General features: G+C 45.1%; 1 protein-coding gene across 1 annotated transcript; it reads right to left on the bottom strand.

Annotated features, from left to right (window-relative positions):
- Positions 1-3,614: 3,614 nt before the first annotated feature.
- Positions 3,615-14,622, bottom strand: FUT10 (fucosyltransferase 10 (alpha (1,3) fucosyltransferase)). The gene is made up of 4 exons (XM_009703167.1): positions 14,413-14,622; positions 11,657-11,942; positions 5,613-6,448; positions 3,615-3,865 (listed from the first exon to the last, which is right to left on the bottom strand). The coding sequence occupies exons 1-4, from the start codon at positions 14,590-14,592 to the stop codon at positions 3,641-3,643; spliced, it is 1,527 nt and encodes a 508-aa protein (XP_009701469.1). The 5' UTR covers positions 14,593-14,622; the 3' UTR covers positions 3,615-3,640.
- Between the last annotated feature and the right edge of the window lie 1,922 nt (positions 14,623-16,544).

The following is a 16,544-nucleotide window of genomic DNA, read 5'->3' as shown; positions in this document are numbered from 1 at the left end:
GCATGCAGGGCAGGGATGGTGATGGAGGGCAGGGTCAGCCACAGCCCAGCAATGGCCCAGCAGGTCTACAAGGATGATGCAAGCTAAGATTGAGACAGAAGTCCAGAATGTTGGTCAGGGTCAGCACTGTGGACAGGCATGGGCATGGCATAGCAGAGACCAGAGAGGGACTCAGGATCTCAAAAGCAACTCTGGCAGCACAGGGGAGGCCCCAGCTGAGGCTTCTCCCAGCTCTTTCTCATGCTCACCTTAGCTGCTTCCCTGCAGCCTGATCCCAGTTATCACTGCACTGGGTCAAAGCGGGCCTCCAGCATGGGCAGACAGACCCCAAGGAGGACAGGGAGGGGGCTCAGGCCTCTGACACAGTGAAAGTGAAGTGGAGAAATGTGAGCAAATGTTTGTTTTCAACCAGATGCTGTGGAAGACAGGAGGCACAAGGGCACAGGTACATCAGGGGGAGCTGGTGGAAAGCGGAGGCTGGAAATAGAGAGCCCAGGGGAGTGTGGTAGGAAGGGTAAAAGCAATCCCTGCTCTCAGTCCGTGCCCCAGTCCTGATTTTCATCGGGTAGAGGGAGAAGGAGGACCATGGGAAAGGCTGACCTCCAGGGTCACCTCTTTCCCCAGGCTCTCCCAGCCCCGCCGGGACTCTTACAGATTCCCGGAGACAACTCCAAGCTGAACACAGGCATCTTCAAAAGGGGCGGTCTGGTATCGAGTATTTGTATTTCAGATGGAAATGCCACTGCAGGCTCAGAGGCCACTAATATGTATGACTGTGGGGGGGAGCTGATGGATATAGGTTCAGGGGAATAAATGCAAGCCCAGTAGGAACTGCCTTTGTGTCCTATATCCCACAACAGGGGAAATCAGGACAGCTTGTTACCACTATGCAAGAGGTTGGGAAGCATGCACTCATTCATCCAAATTCAGCTCTTCTTGTTGGAAATGCAGAGTTTTTCTCAACTGTTTTGCCATTGCCTTTCTAAGGCAAAAAGAAAACAAAAAACAATGGGCTGTGCTATCCAGGATATACCTAAACCTGCCAAACAAATTGGACTCTTCTGCTGGCTAAAATTACAAATCTGTACCTGGCAGGAAGGCTAGCAAATCAGCTAAAAGGAGAGAATGGTCAGCTGCTTCTGCTTATTCTTTCTCAGGGCAGCAGGGGGAGAAAAGACATCAACTTTAAATTCAGGAGGGTCAGTCTTCCTTACACTTAGTTAGCCTGCACGGATCCCTGCCGTGTCTCGCAGGCCATCTTCCCTCCACCCAGCACAGGCAAAAACGCTCCAGAGGGTGATTAAAGTCCAAGAAGCCAAATCTAGGTTACTCTCAACCAGCCTGTGGGAGCCAAGAGCTTAATGCTTATTCTCTAAAAATGACGCATTGTGAGAGGATCTTGTAAGGCTGAGTGACAATTATCTTATACCACATCACACCTTCAGCCAGCTGCTCTGGGGACTCATCTTTCTACTGTGTATAGCCATGGATGAAGATGTTACCTCTTCTGAAACACCTGCTGCTGACTACTTGACATTTCAGAACGTGGGTCGTAAACCAGTTACTTCAATCTTCCTTGCCCTTCCACATCACTAAAGTAAAATGAGGGATAATAATGCACAATAAACTGAGATAAACATGCCTCATATCTTTGGATAATATCTATCTACCAGATTGCTCAGAAAGTTCAGGATCTGATAAGATTCCACCACAAAAACAAAGGAAAAAAAAATCTTCAGTTGCGCAGCTCCTGATGTCTTTAAACAGCATGGCTTGACACTTTTGGCAAACGAGACAGCAGAACATCACAAAAAAACAGTAGTCCTTTGTGCTGCAGATATTCTGTGCCATCCTGGGAGGAGAAAGAGAGATTCATAAAAACGGGTGGGGATTCTGCAGTTCCCTTTCCGAATGTGGGGTTTATGTCCAGTTCTTGGTCCTGACTTAGGAAAGCGTCTAAGTCTGGTGTTCATGTCACTTTCCTGAAGCGCTTCGTTTGTAGAGCTTAGTTGTCATTGGCACTGTAGACCACTGGTGAAAGAGTTTAAGACATGTCCCACTGATGCTGTCTGCCACACGGGCAAAACACTAGTGGTGAGACATTTCAGTGGGACTGTTTTACTTCATCGAAACTAAATACGTGCTCATAGAAACAATGACCAACGCTATATGGTTTATGGCTGCACAACTGCTCTTTCTCTTGCTAGCTTTAAAAGTAATAAAAAAATCACCAGCTATTTGGTGAGGAAATATCTGGTGAGGAAACTTTTCCAAGGTAAATAAATTTTGCAGCTGAATTTCTTGGTGTAAATTGTATTCACATCATTCCCCATGGCTACCTATTCACAAATCAGCCAGGTCCTTGACAGCAATCTTAAAATAGTCTGCTACAAGGAACAATTGCATGGAAATTACCAAGCAGGTGAAAATCTGCCTTTCCAGCAATGTAAAGAATCTATATTAGTAGTTACATTTGCCTGTGTCATTATACATGGGCATGTGTATGAATGACTTGTCCCTCGTCTGAATGTCTCCACCCAGATAATGTCATTTTGCAGATCTGTGGAAATCAGCTCTTCCATGGACTGATGTTGGAAGAACTTGGGATGAAAACTGCAACAGTCTGCATACTAGGCAAAGGTGTCTCCTTTGACAAGTGATGACCAAGATCATCAAGTTTTTTTCTTTGTCAGATAAACTAATTTGGAGATTTCTGTGTTAAAACAGGGAGGCTGCTTGCCTACCTCTCCTTATGCCTATTGCAGACTTTTCAGCACCATTGGACTTTCAGTTTTATCCCTGCCCTTTCAGGCACAAAATTCCATGTTTATATGCAATACAAATACTAGTCCATCATCAGAAAGGCAAGAAGGTAACTCAGATTGAGGCCAGCCCTATTTCTGGGGAGTAGAGATATGCATGCGCTCTGCTCATTTTTAGCAGAAGATGGTGGGTACATCTGAGCCAGCACGTTCTTCGTTCAATCTGTCCCTGGACACTCACAGATGGTGGTTCCTTGTGCCAAGCACTAATGCATTTTACATTGGCATTCTGTGTCAGGACACAACGCCTGCCAAGACCCTGCTAAATCTGCTGATGCCAGGAAAATTGATAATAAACAGAGAGCCAGGGACACAGTCCCAAGTTTTTCCTCTACCTCCAAAGCAGCACAGAAGCTGTACCAGTGCAATGGTGTCAGCTGCTTTCCAGCTCGTGGCTATCAATGCAGCAAAGGAGGGTCCTGGATGGGGGAAAAAGGGATCCTGAGGCCATGAACACAGGTATGTATCTAAAGATGGAGGCAAATCCATCTGCTTCATGGGAATTAGCTGTGTGATTAAAACTGGGCTTTGAGAACCTTGACAGTTTGTGCCTTCATGCTCAAACATCTGAACTAATGACAATTAATAAAAGTAATTCTAAATATAAATACATATATATTTATATGTATACATATCACCGAGTGGGGTGATTCTATTGCTCAGCACTCCTTAGTACCCCTTGAGAACTGGACATACTAAAGTCAGTCTTACAGGTCTACTTCCTATGGCTACCAATCATACATATGATAAGGTCATCTACAAAGGAAAATTGAACAGACTCCTCTGAGAAGCTCACTCTGTTTTACAGGTCATCGTGTTTATTCTTTGAATACAAGCATCCAAAATTCTTGAGCTGTAAAATTCCTGTTCCTTTCCACCAAGTGCCTCAGCGCCCAGGCTTCTTTCTTGGATTGCTCAAAGCTTGGTATCCACATCTCTTGGAGCGAAGTCCAGCCAGAGTTTGAAGATGAGAACCAGAACGCCTCTGGTTTGGGGCAGCTCAGATGATTAACCTGAGCTTTCCACCTCTGGGGCAGCCATCCCTGGCAATGGGGAGAAACAAAAGGGGTTATTCAGGGACCCTGGCAGACAGAGAGGAAAGGTGCTAAGCCATTAGTAAACTATCAAAGCATGTCAGTGACATTTTCCTTTCCACTACAGGCTCTATGGAATGTCCCTGTGGATGTCAGAGATGAAGCTCTCCCCAAAGTGTCCAAGACAAGGCCAGTCTTGCTGACAACAGCCTGAGTCTCAGAACAGGTCTGGCTGCAAATGAGCAGCACCAGCCCACCCAAACTGAAGTTCTAAAGCAAGAAGTTCTATTTTCATCACTATATTCTGTTTTCATTTTAAACATGCACACATTTAATGAGATTTTTTTAAGGAGAAAAAACAAGCCATGAATCTGGCCAGGAGAGCAAATTGGTCTTCATAATCTTCTTGACTAGAGAGCCACAAATGCATGGGAAAGGAATATCCATATCTAACCTATTCTACACCTTTCTGTGGTTGTATTCCTAATTCAAAGAGAGGGTATCTGTCCAGATTTGCAACAGACTCAAACAGGAAAGCCTAGTTAAATCTAATGCTTACCAGTTTGCATTCCCCATCACTTCAGCTCACCTTAGTAACTTCAAATGCTTTCTTCATCTCTTCTCTACTGGCTGACCACATAGTGTACTGGTCAGACTGTGACCAGCTAAAATATGGCCTAATGAATATAGGACAGCTGTAGGATACTAGAGCCATTGACCAGTTCCATTACTGGACACAAAAAGGGTTTTTTTGATTCATGCTGGTAACTAAGCTTGTGGAGACTTTAAAAATGGCTACTGACTCTTGGTATGTAAACCTGGAAACCTTAAAGGGATGTGGCAATTAAAATTAATATACACCAACTCAGAAATATATGTGGTCAGAGTTTTTAGCTTCCATCTAATTTCAAGTAAAGCTCTGTTTTTACAAGCCAAATCCACCACAGCTAGTAGCCTCAGGAGACTGAACAGCTCATGGTGGCTTTGAAATGGCCTTCTGCTGACATGGCTGGCACCCTTGCAAGACTGCTGGACCCTCAGTGCTGGGCTTCCTGATACGACAGCCACTTCTAGCTGGTCTCTATCAGTGTAATTTCAAGAGGCTTAGACCAGGAGGAACAGGTCCAATTCCTCTCACAAATGCACAACCTGGGTTAAACATTGATGTTTCAATGTTTAGTCACCAAATGTGGCCACAGGCAATGGCATGTTGTCACTACAGTTTTGAATGTACCCACACATACACAGATCCAGACAGTCATACAGTATTTAAGTCAGGAGGGACCTCTCATGATCATCTAGTCCAGTTCTCTCTTCCAAACAGGTCTAATCATATCTAATTGCCTAGGGCAATTAGTTGAGTTAAGATCTCAAAGGACAGAGATCCTACAACCTCTCTGGGCAACCTGTTTCCAAATGTTCCAGGTCATCTAAAGCACATCAGGCTACTTTCTGTAGCTTGCTAGAAATCTCCTCCCTGAACAATTCAAGCCTTCTGCTAAAATGACCACCAGCTCAACGGTCAACGTGTATGAGCTCAAGCACTGCAGCAGTATGAGGAACACATGCTCTGGCCGTGTACCCACACTTTCTGCCAACATCTTTTGACATGAGGATGCACAACCCAATAGCATTGCAATACCAGTGGTTGTAGGTATGGTTGGCCAGAAATCTGGTAACCAAACTTCCTGGGACAAATCTGAGCCTAGTGCCATTTTAAAGCCTCTCTGAGGCACAAGGGCAAAGTCACACATACCTTTTCTTTCCTTCTTATGTTTTCCCACACTCTGTTACACACCATGCACTCAAAGGTGTCAATGTAATTCTCCTGGGTGACATCTTGCACCCCCCACTTGCGTTCCTTCATCGCTGTAAGTAGCCGTGGGTTGGAAATGTCCCCTTTCAGTTTCCATTGTAGGTAGGACTCATATTCTCGATCATTTGTATCCAGTGTTTTGATATAGTGGGCCAGATCCCGAGGGTGTGAAAAACTGGATACTAGGATTGCACTCTTGTTGCTGGGAAGCCAGTCTACAATGCTGGGAGACCCAAAGTACACTGGTACCACTCCCAACTTCAGCGGCCGCCAGAGTTTTTCAGTGATGTAATCTTCACAGATAGCATTTTCAAAAGCAAGAATGAACTTGTACTGTGCCAGTATTTTGTAGAAGTTCCCATCATCCATGGCAGTTGGATTTCTAAGATGCTGAGGAAGGTCTCTGTTATGCAGACATTCCCCATAAGAATCTACTTGAATGTGGCACATCAGCTCACGCACATAGCTGTCTCGATCAGAAGGAGGGTTGCAGTCAGACTGCACATATACAAGTGGTGCAAGCCTCTTCCTCAGGCTGTTCTTCATCTGCAGTGGGATCATGTACCTCAATGACTTCAGGACCTCTACACCCTCAAGGTACTGAGTGGTCAGCGGTAGGTGAGAATGGCGGCTAAAGGTTGCAGTGTGGTTGAATAAGGTGATGGTCGGTTCGTGGAAGAGTTTATAGTTGTTTTTTGGTGACTCTTCATGGAAAAGGGCCCAATCATGATAGTCTTTACGAGGGAGGGGTAGGCTGTCTATACTGAAGTCAGTACCTAGACAAAAGCAAACAGTGTTTTGTCGGCCCCGCTGTATGATGCAACACTAACTACAGTAACACAGAAGTCTAGTTTTAATTCAGTAGCAGCTCTACAACCATGGTATTTATGACATTATAAGGCAGGATTGCAAAGGCAGCAATTCATGAAAAGACAGAGGAGTGTTACGACAGATTAAACTGAATTTGGCAGCAGAAGAATCTAGAGAATGGGTATCAGTAGTTAATACCAGAAATTATTTCCTTTCAGGTCATATTAGTTTAAAGGCCTCTCATTTCAAAGGCTCGCTAGGAATTTCATATTTTAATGCACTGGAATGAGGCTATTAAGATGCTTAATAATTCCCTGGTTCTGTAAATAGGGGAACAGATGGTATTGCCTCTATCTATGATGTGAGAGAAACTATTACTGCAGGGTTCAATTTGGTTCTAGTAGCAAAACAACAAAAAGGATGCTAAAATATTGGACAGGGTTACAGAGAAAAATTACAAGAATGACTTCAAGTCTTGGAAAGACATCATATATACAGACTGTGGAAGCCAACCCATTTAGTTTATCAAAGAGAGAATTAAGACATGATGCATCACAGCAGCCTACCAGATACATAAAGAAGTAGCTTCTGGTAGAAGACGGCTCCTCAAACTAATGCCAATAGTAGAAGAAGAACCATGTCTAAACTCTTAAAAACAGACCACTGCAGCTGCTTACGACCTCTTTGCGAGGACAGGGAGCATCCAGAACAACTTACAAAAGCTGTGGTGGAAGCTTTAGGACAAACCTAGAAGCCTTTTCTCAAAGGTTGGTCTGTGCAAAACTAAATTCACAGCTGGTGCTTGTGAATCTGACCCTTGTTCTCCCTTCAGTACCACTGTACTGCACTCTTATGACTAGCCTTATTGCAGATTAAATGCAAAGCTGATGAATATCTGTCAAGGTACTTCCTCACTGTCTTATAACTGTATCTGGTTTTTACTTATGTACAAGCACTGAATATACAAAACTTTCAACAGGTATTGTCAAGCAAGGGAGGTTCATAAACTGAAATAGTGAACAACTGATTGAGAAAACACCACAAATCTCTTCTCTTTGGACAAGCTATTCTACCACCCCAGTCACATTTGTAACTTTTCACTCTCTGTTCTATCCTTCCCAGTCACACTTGTAACTTTCACTCTCTGTTCTACCCTTGACCTCAAACCACTCATGGGAAAAAAGAAGGAGCTAGCAAAATTCTAACACAGAATTTTGATCTAAAAACTAATATAGAAAGAAGGAAAAAAAATGTCCGATGGTCTTTGTGGCTGCACAAGCCTGCCAAGTTGGCTCCAAGGATGACCTTAAAACACTAATATAAGACTTCACTACTGCAGTGAAGATAGATGTTAACTGCCAGTAACATAAAAACCTCCTATAGAGCAAGATCCTTCAAGAGCATCAGGTGGGTTTTTTTAAGACCACCAAGTATTTGACCTTCTGTTTTCCACTGAAGGGTGGTCCCAAGCCCTCAGCACTAAAAGGATGACGGGCTGTGCCAGTCACTGAAAAATGCTATTTGCTGCCTCTGGTTTTGGTGTGTTACAATGATACAAGAAGGTGAGGAAAACAAAGTGAATCAGATTGTCACAGGGAAGCTTATAAGGCTTATCTGGTCTTGAAAACACTTTGTTCTAAATGATGCCCAGAAGAGAAGCAGTAGTGCATATAGACAATAATGAAACGCTGTGGATTGAAACCATAGCACTTCAGCTGTGTCTCTCGTGAGGGTGCTCCCTCTTTAAGGTAGTATTGCAGCGAAGAGGGAAGGAAAATGCAGGAAAGAATGAGACAAGGAAAGGGATGAGAGAGAGACATAAATGCAACATGTAAAACTTATTAAACAAGGAGAGAATTAGGCAAAGAGAAACTTAAAGAAAAATGCACTATAGATCAGAGCACATCAGAACAACTGATTCTACCATAAAATTTCATCAATCTCAGTCCAGCAAGAAGACAAAAGGCTTTTAAGGACTAAAAGGAAGATAACATCAGCATGTTCCCTGCGGCGTGAGATGAAGGAAATAAAGGAGCTTATGAGAGGATAAAGCACAAGAAGACTACAATTATGAGCATTTTCAACTTCCAAACTACTAACTAGGAAAATTAGATATAAGCAAAGTGCAGAACAGAAAGACAGATGCTGTCAGAAGTTCTGCATCTTAGGAGACATCTTTCATTCCGGAATCATACTCCAAGGACTCAATGCTCCAGCGCAGAAAAGCTGGACATTCTCCTCCCTTAGGAACACCACCCAAGGCTCTGACGGCATGCCACCAGATCCAGCGCATGCTGACTCAGTTGCATTGGTAGCTCATGCTACACACAAAACTCTGTGAAGTCTGTGACACTGAAAAGGTGGAGTTGGGAATCCCTCCGAAAAGCAGAGACAAAATCAGCAAGTGGATGCCATATCTCACTTCCAAACAGGAGATGGTGGCACTTAACAAAGTCATCACCTACACCTACGGACTTCCCAGGCCAGGCCAGTAAGTCAAGGTAAGCTGCAAAAAAGAAGGTGTTCCTAGCAAAGCACTTCTGCTGGAAAACATCTGTACCCTATATTTTTCCATATTTTTCCTAAGCTTTGGATCATTCTTCTTTTGACTAGCTCACTGACCAAATATTAGGGGAAAAGTAATGCAGTTTCTTTGGAAGGTGAACTGTGCCGTGATGCAACCTTAGTATAGAAATGCAGATGTTCATGTTTGCATTCAGCAGGCTGTTTAGTGGACAATTCTGGAACACCAAAATCTGCCTTTTTGCAGGCCCACAGCTCAGTACATCAAGGTCAGAGAGAGAGAGGAGCTTTTCTGTACTGATGCAGCATTTTTTTTCACCTTCAATACCATCTGTGACCTTTGTCTCCACAGGTTTTAGCATTGTGAGATCATCTGTTGTGGTTTAAAAATAAGTAACACTTTCGTATTTTGACACATGTCTTTACACAGTTCATAGCCAGCATCACTAGAAAAAAACTAAAGGGACAGTCTTTTGCCAAGTATGAATAGTCCTTTAAAAATAAGTACACAAACCATGTCCACAAGCCTGATAAAAATGAACAGCAACAGTCCTTCTAATGCTGAAACAGACAAAGAGAATTATTACCAGAGACCAAAACCACCAGACTTTACAGCTTTCATGTGATGCAAACCCAGCTTTCTCTGTCTTTAATTGGGTCAGCTTTTCATTCCTTTGCTGTTATTCCTGCACTTTCATGCTTGACCACTATATTATCAACTGACAAAGCTGACCTACTTGAAGGTCTGAAAAGATTAGGGATGAGAAGTTTTTGGTTCACTGTTAACTAACTACAAAGCCAAAGGCTCTTCTTTCCTCAATTTCCAGTTCACCTGTATCCTGCCTGAGTGAATGACTGAATGAGATTCAGGACTCTGTTTCGGTTTTTTTCCAGACAAAGAAGCTGAATCTACCAGCCACAGAAAAGCATTTGGCTTTATTTTTCCACCTAAAATTCACTTTTTCTCTGAAAAGCAACTGTGTGGGGAAAAAAGAACAAAATTTACAAAATAAGGCCTACTTTTAAAATATGCATCTTTTCTGTTTATAGACTCACTTACAGTACAGGCAGTAGGAAGCTTCTGAGGGGGTAGATCTACAGCAGCTCAGAAGGCTGCACTAGCTGCTGCTCCCTGTGCAGAATCAATAGCTTTCTTTCACTACTTTCCATTTACACTCTGCTAGCAATCTGTCCACAAGTGAGGCAGGGGAGCTGCACAGTTACCAGCAAGGGCATTATTTAAAGACAAAAGACTTGCACAAGTACAACAAAGGCCTTGCAGAGCCTCTGCTAGGGGTGACAAGCCAGGAGACCGGAAAAAGCTGGCTCGACCTCAGACTGTCTTTTCATGACTTGGCAACTATGGGAAATTCTCTTTTCTCCCACAAAGAGGGAGCACACGTGACTGGAAAGCAGCATGAGACAAGGCAACAGTCATGCATCCCACAGACATGCACGGGCACTTTTCAGAGTACTTTATGGAGCTAAATCCAGTTGGCAGTCAGTCACTAGCGGTGTTCCCTAGGACTCAGTTTTGGGGCCAGTGTTGTTCAACATCTTTATAGATGATCTGGACGAGGGGATTGAGGGCACCCTCAGTAAATCTGCAGATGACACCAAGCTGGGTGGGAGTCTTGATCTGCTGGAGGGTAGGAAGGCTCTACAGAGGGACCTGGACAGGCTGGATAGATGGGCTGAGACCAACGGCATGAGGTTCAACAAGAACAAGTGCCAGGTCCTTCACTTCAGCCACAAAACCCCCATGCAGCGTTACAGGCTGGGGGAAGAGTGGTTAGAAAGTGGTTAAGCAGAAAAAGACCTGAGGGTGCTGGTTGACAGCCCGCTGAATATGAGCCAGCAGTGTGCCCAGGTAGCCAAGAAGGCCAATGGCATTCTGGCCTGTATCAGGAATAGTGTGGCCAGCAGGACCAGGGAAGTGATCGTCCCCCTGAACTCCGCACTGTTGAGGCCGCACCTCGAGTAGTGTGTTCAGTTCTGGTTCCTGACTACAAGACATACATTGAGGTGCTGGAGCGTGTCCAGAGAAGGGCAACAAAACTGGTGAAGGGACTGGAGCACAAGTCTGATGGGGAGTGGCTGAGAGAGCTGAGGTTGTTTAGCCTGGAGAAGAGGAGGCTGACGGGAGATCTAATCGCTCTCTACAACTACCTGAAAGGAGGTTGTAGCAAGGTGGGGGTCGGCCTCTTCTCCCAGGCAACTGGTGACAGGATGAGGGCATAGTCTGTAAGTTCACGAAGGGAAGTTCAGGCTAGAAATGAGGAGGCATTTCTTCACAAAAAGGGTCATTAGGCATTGGAATGGGCTGCCCAGGGAGGTGGTGGAGTCACCATCCCTGGAGGTGTTTAAGAAAAGACTGGACGTGGCACTTAGTGCAATGGTCTAGCTGACACGATGGACTCAGTGATGCCAGAGGTCTCTTCCAACCAAACCAATTCTGTGACTCTGTGATTTCTACAGAGAATGTGCATCTCTGGATCTCTACTGATGGTATTCAGCATCAGGCAAAGTTTAGCACAATGAGCTGCCTAAGTTTCTTGCTCTCAGTGACTGGCATCTAGAATATTTAATCTCTAAAGGAAAACACTGGGCAGGGGGGAAAGTTACTCCTTTACAAAGAAACAGATCCTTACCATAGAACAGAAATGCTCTTGTCATCTGATTGTGCTGATAGGTCTTGTTGATAGTAAAGAAGCAAACATCCTCTCCGCATTGACCCAATCTTCCTGTCTCTCCAGTCAGGGAAGACCACCAGAGCAGGACGGGATAGTGATTTACATCAGGCTCTATCCTGAAGCTGCTGTGAAGTTCCTGCTTCTCAAACTGAAAAGTGTGTCTCTCCACAGGCTTTAACGGGCCACTGTGTAAACTGGAAATCACTGCCACCTTATTCTCTGATTTGCCCAGTTCAGTGATAACCTTGAGAGAAATAAACATATACATCACAGCGCATCAGTGTCATTAGCCAGGACATCTGCTTGATGAATCAGAGTTTAAGCATCAAGCACTAACTAAAACTGTATGTGAAGTTTCTGTCAGAGTGGATGCATTTCACCAACTGCAGCCACCGTCCAGGTGATCTTATGTCAGGACAGCAAAAGCTTTAATTTGAATTTGTAAGGAGGAGGCAGGAAATACATTTCTGTACTGAGAAATGGCCACAACACGACTTCTGCTTTCTCCCTGGAAAAAGCACAAAACAGAGAACAGCCCGTCAGTAGCCAGGTTTCCTCTGCAAATTAGCTGTGAAAACAACATGAAGTTTTCGTGTCTCTGTGTGGCCAGCTGTACTCACCCCTATTAATTTTTAAACCACTAACTGAATAAACCAGATGCAGACAGGTCTTAAAGACAATGTAACTAAAACTTTATGGCTAGGCAGAGAAAAATCCCATCTGCATACAGAGAAGTGAAAGACCTACCAGTATGAACCACGATTTACAGACCTGAAACCCTGCAAGGAACCTTAAAAACTCTCCATCCATAGGAGAAAACTCTAACACTGCTCATCATCAGCCATGAGACAGAAGTTCCCAGAAAATCGAGGGGATTTCTGGTGCCCATGAAGCCACCACTCTTTTCTGCAGGTAGTTCCCACCATAAAAGTGTCCTGGGGCAGAGAATTCTGTTGAGTAAAGTGACAGGAATGGTGCCAGCAGGTATTGCCACAGGATGCATAGCTCCTGCTCTCAGCTTTAGTAGGGCAAAGACCTTCTTGCTACTGCGCAAACAGCATTTTGTTCGTGCACCTTCACAGGCAGTCCGTAATGCCACCCCAAGAACAGCTGCAAGAAACACGGGGGAACTCAAACCCACCAGACAGCTTCGGCCACAGCACTTCTGTTTGTCGGATGGCTCTGAAGGAGGATACTGGAAAGCGTGAGAGTGTTGTTTATATTAAGTTGTTTGAAAACATTTATCTTCCCTGATAACTTTACTGCATGCATTCATTTTGCTGTTTGCTGTGTAGCAGAACACATCAATTGTAGCCAGACTAAGAGACTAAGTAGGCTCTGTGCAACACGGGATACTGAGACAGCATGCACAGGAGGCTGTGCAAAGTGCAGCTGTACAAAAAACTGCAGAAAACACTCCCGCATTGGCGTGTGGGCAAGGTACTAGCTGGGGAAAAGATTTATATGCCTAATAGTTTAACAAAATATAACTGCAGCAATATAACTGAAATAAGTCTCTAACTACCGCATATCCAGGCTTCTTCAGGACCATGCTCCTTCTTTGCTTCCAAATCTTGCCCTGGCAGAATTTAAGGAGTCTCTATATTTGCGCAGAATTTCTAGTAGCTCTCTTTGAACTCCTGGGGGTTGATACAGCCCAACTACATCAACAGTTTGTGTGCTACAGCAGACCCAGCACCAGGACACCAAGCGTCACTGTCCAGTGAACACTCCCAGATAAAAATCCCAGCTAGGCACAGGGAAACTCTAACCACCTCCAAACCTGCTTAGCCGTGGAGGTGCAGCAGAGTCACAAACACTCCCAATAAAGGTCCTAAAGACTTGCTAGCATTGCTGCTATGCCAGGACAGCCACAGCACCTTTGGATGCCTTGTTCTGGGGAACAGAACTGAAAGTGACCATTAAGTGTCAGTGACTGCCCCCAAGAAATGGCTCCAATTTGGAGTAGGCAGCTGGCCTGAGAGAGCTTCAGAAGTCCTCCTGCTAGCTCCACTGGGAGTTACCCGAGGTATTGGTCTGAACCAGAGCCTCAGTTCGGAGCACGGCCCAAGCAGAAAGACATCTCTGGTGCAGATCCTGGCCATCTCATCACTGAAGTCTCCTACAGTCCGACGACTGCCAGCCAAGGCTGATTCAATTTGTCTAAAAGTTGTTCTCTTCTAATGAAAACCTAGGGTAGTTTGCACCAGCCACAAATTAATATGCCTCCACATTGATTTTTCTCTCATGCATTTTTTTACTGACCAGATACTGGATTTCCCAACACTAAGAGTCAGGTCTGATGGACAGATTTCCATCACCACTTACTGATGTGCTCAGATTTCCCTGGTCTGTCTGCCACATTAGTTTGAAATAGGTCCAGCTTTGCCTCCCTGCCTAATGAGTTCAAACATGAACAGAGGAGTCAATGCTGGATGGAGGCCACACAACATGGCATGGTATGGTACAACACTCCTGAGAAACTCCTCCAGGAGCCAAGGAGCTCTGCAACAAAGTTGTTCTCTGTGTAATGTCACTTCTGGAGTCAGCTATTACCATCAGGCCAATCCTCCTTAGAGTTTCTTTAAACATTCCTCTTAAAGGACAGACTTGTATGGAAAATGCCTGTCACCTTCGATACTCTCTCTCATGTGCCAGAATTGTGTCATACTTTGAGAGCAATCTCATGCATACCCTCCCCCTTGCCCCTGTACCTGGAGTGTCACCACAAGGAAAAAGGCAGCTGCAAAGCAGAAGCAAGATGCCCACAGTTTCTTCCTCCTCATCTTAATCATGCTGCACTGCCAAGCCTGCCAGAGTGGCTGGAGGCAGGCATCAGGAAGGTCAGCTTGTCTAAAGTCTTCAGTCTTTGCTGCAGGGCTTTCCCACTCCATCCTTACTCCTCTTCATGGTGACTGCTGCTGAAAAAGAGTACAGCATCAATCAAGGCCACTCCTCGTGCTCAGTGGTTAGCTTGATGTCTACATGTAGCTTTCTGTAGGTGCCAGAGCCAAATTTTGAGCCAGGTGTCCACAAAGCAGCCTGCACAAAACAGCACTTTCATGCACAGCCCCATACATCTACTTTCCCTCTGGGCAACCTGGACTTGGCCATCCTCTCCAAGCAGGGTCACACATCCTCTCATCCTTGCAGTCAGTGTAGAGAGCCGCTGATGGGCCTGGTTCAGTCCTGTGGGGGAAGAGCAGCCATCTTCCTGAGTTTTAGATAGCAGACTGTGCTGCTTTTCAGCATACTCACAAAACAGGTGAGCCATGAAAGACTCTCCTTCCCTGGGCAGGCCCTGAAAATGGTCCTGGAGGGAGGACACAACTATCTGGCCTTGGGACTTACCACACTGCAGTCTTATGGGTCTTCTGTTCACCAGTGTGTCTAGCCTAAGGCATAGAGAAAGTAACCATACAGCACACATACACAAAGTCTCTCTACAGCTAAAATCATTTCAATTTAACAAGTTCCCCTTCCCCTGTAATCTACATCCGTGCTGATCTGCCTCTCCTCAAATAACTCTTCCCCTTCTCTGACGCTTTTTTTTTTAGCTTTCACAGAGCCCTTCTGTTTTGCTGCATGTTGGATGTTACTGTGTGAAAATCCCAACTCCTGACAACAGGAGTAGGTGCAAATCCTAGCTCTGTCTTAAAGAAAAAAAAAAAAAAAACCAGGAGAAAGGTAAGACTTTATCTCAATACAGAGGAGTAAAGTTTCAAAATGTGAGTATTCTGAAAGCTCAGAAAGCAGAAAAACACACATACGCACAAATATTTAATAAACTGTTATTTTAAAACTCATCTCTTTCAGAGATGTGCTTCCTATAATTTAGGCTAGTTTTCTATGAAAAGAAGGTGTATGTGATTGCGTTGTCTCCATATGCATGCCCCTGCCAGCTTTCCCCCCATCCTAATCGCACTCACAAAGTTCTAAAGACCTGACAAAGAGGGATGGGTCCCAAAACTACTGCCTGCTGTAGTACTACCTCTGTGGTGCTGGCAGATAGAGACAAAAAAAATGATCCTGTTTCTGCTTCCACTGCAACATCAGTTCATCCCTTCCCACGAACCGGAGAAAAGGCTCTTTAGTAAAACCTCCCACGAAACCACGCTGTGTGAGTTCTGCTCTGCACAGGACAGCTGCTTTTGAAGGATTTGTGTGGGCACAAAAGCACACGGCTGCCAGCTGAACGCTTCTCAAATCAGGCAGGATCTTTTATAAAACTTCTGCATCTTCTGTGCCTCCTGCATTATAGCCAAAATGGGGCACCAGGAGGAAAGGGGCTGAATTCTGCCCACAACTGTTAGTGACAATCTACTCAAGGCACAACCTGGAGCCGAACAGCATCTTTAATACCACACATCTTACCCTGCGCATGGCAAAAAGTAAGGCTCTGATGACCCACTGAATGCCCCCCTACCCCCTGCCTCGGTAGAAGTATAGTAATGGTCCTATTTTTAGGTATTCTTCTCGAGGGGGAACTGCCCACACCACGGGTGTGCTGTACCGATCGTCACTGGGTCATGGCTTCATTCTTGCATTTGCAGCACCCAACACTCAACACTTTTACCCAGCGGTGCGGTGCGGTGCGGTGCGGTCCGTACTTGGAGTGGGCCACACAAGGCTCTGTCCTGGGCCAAAGTCGCTGGCAAAGATGACCTTGCAGCCCTCTCCCACCTCGGTCAGGCCAAGTGGGGGCCCTGAGGACTTGAGGGAAGAAGGAAAAACCACCACCCCCGGCTGGCTCCCTGCAAATCCGTCCAAACTTCTACCAGCTCTCCCCTCCGCCTCTCCTTCCAGCCCGGCCTCGCTGCATTTCTCCAGACTCAGCATCCCAGCC

The sequence above is a fragment of the Cariama cristata genome, unplaced genomic scaffold (genome assembly GCF_000690535.1).
Source record: "Cariama cristata isolate BGI_N322 unplaced genomic scaffold, ASM69053v1 scaffold34416, whole genome shotgun sequence".
NCBI lineage: Eukaryota > Metazoa > Chordata > Aves > Cariamiformes > Cariamidae > Cariama > Cariama cristata.
The sequence above is the reverse complement of the archived record's forward strand: the minus strand, read 5'-3'. Positions and strand labels throughout refer to the sequence as shown.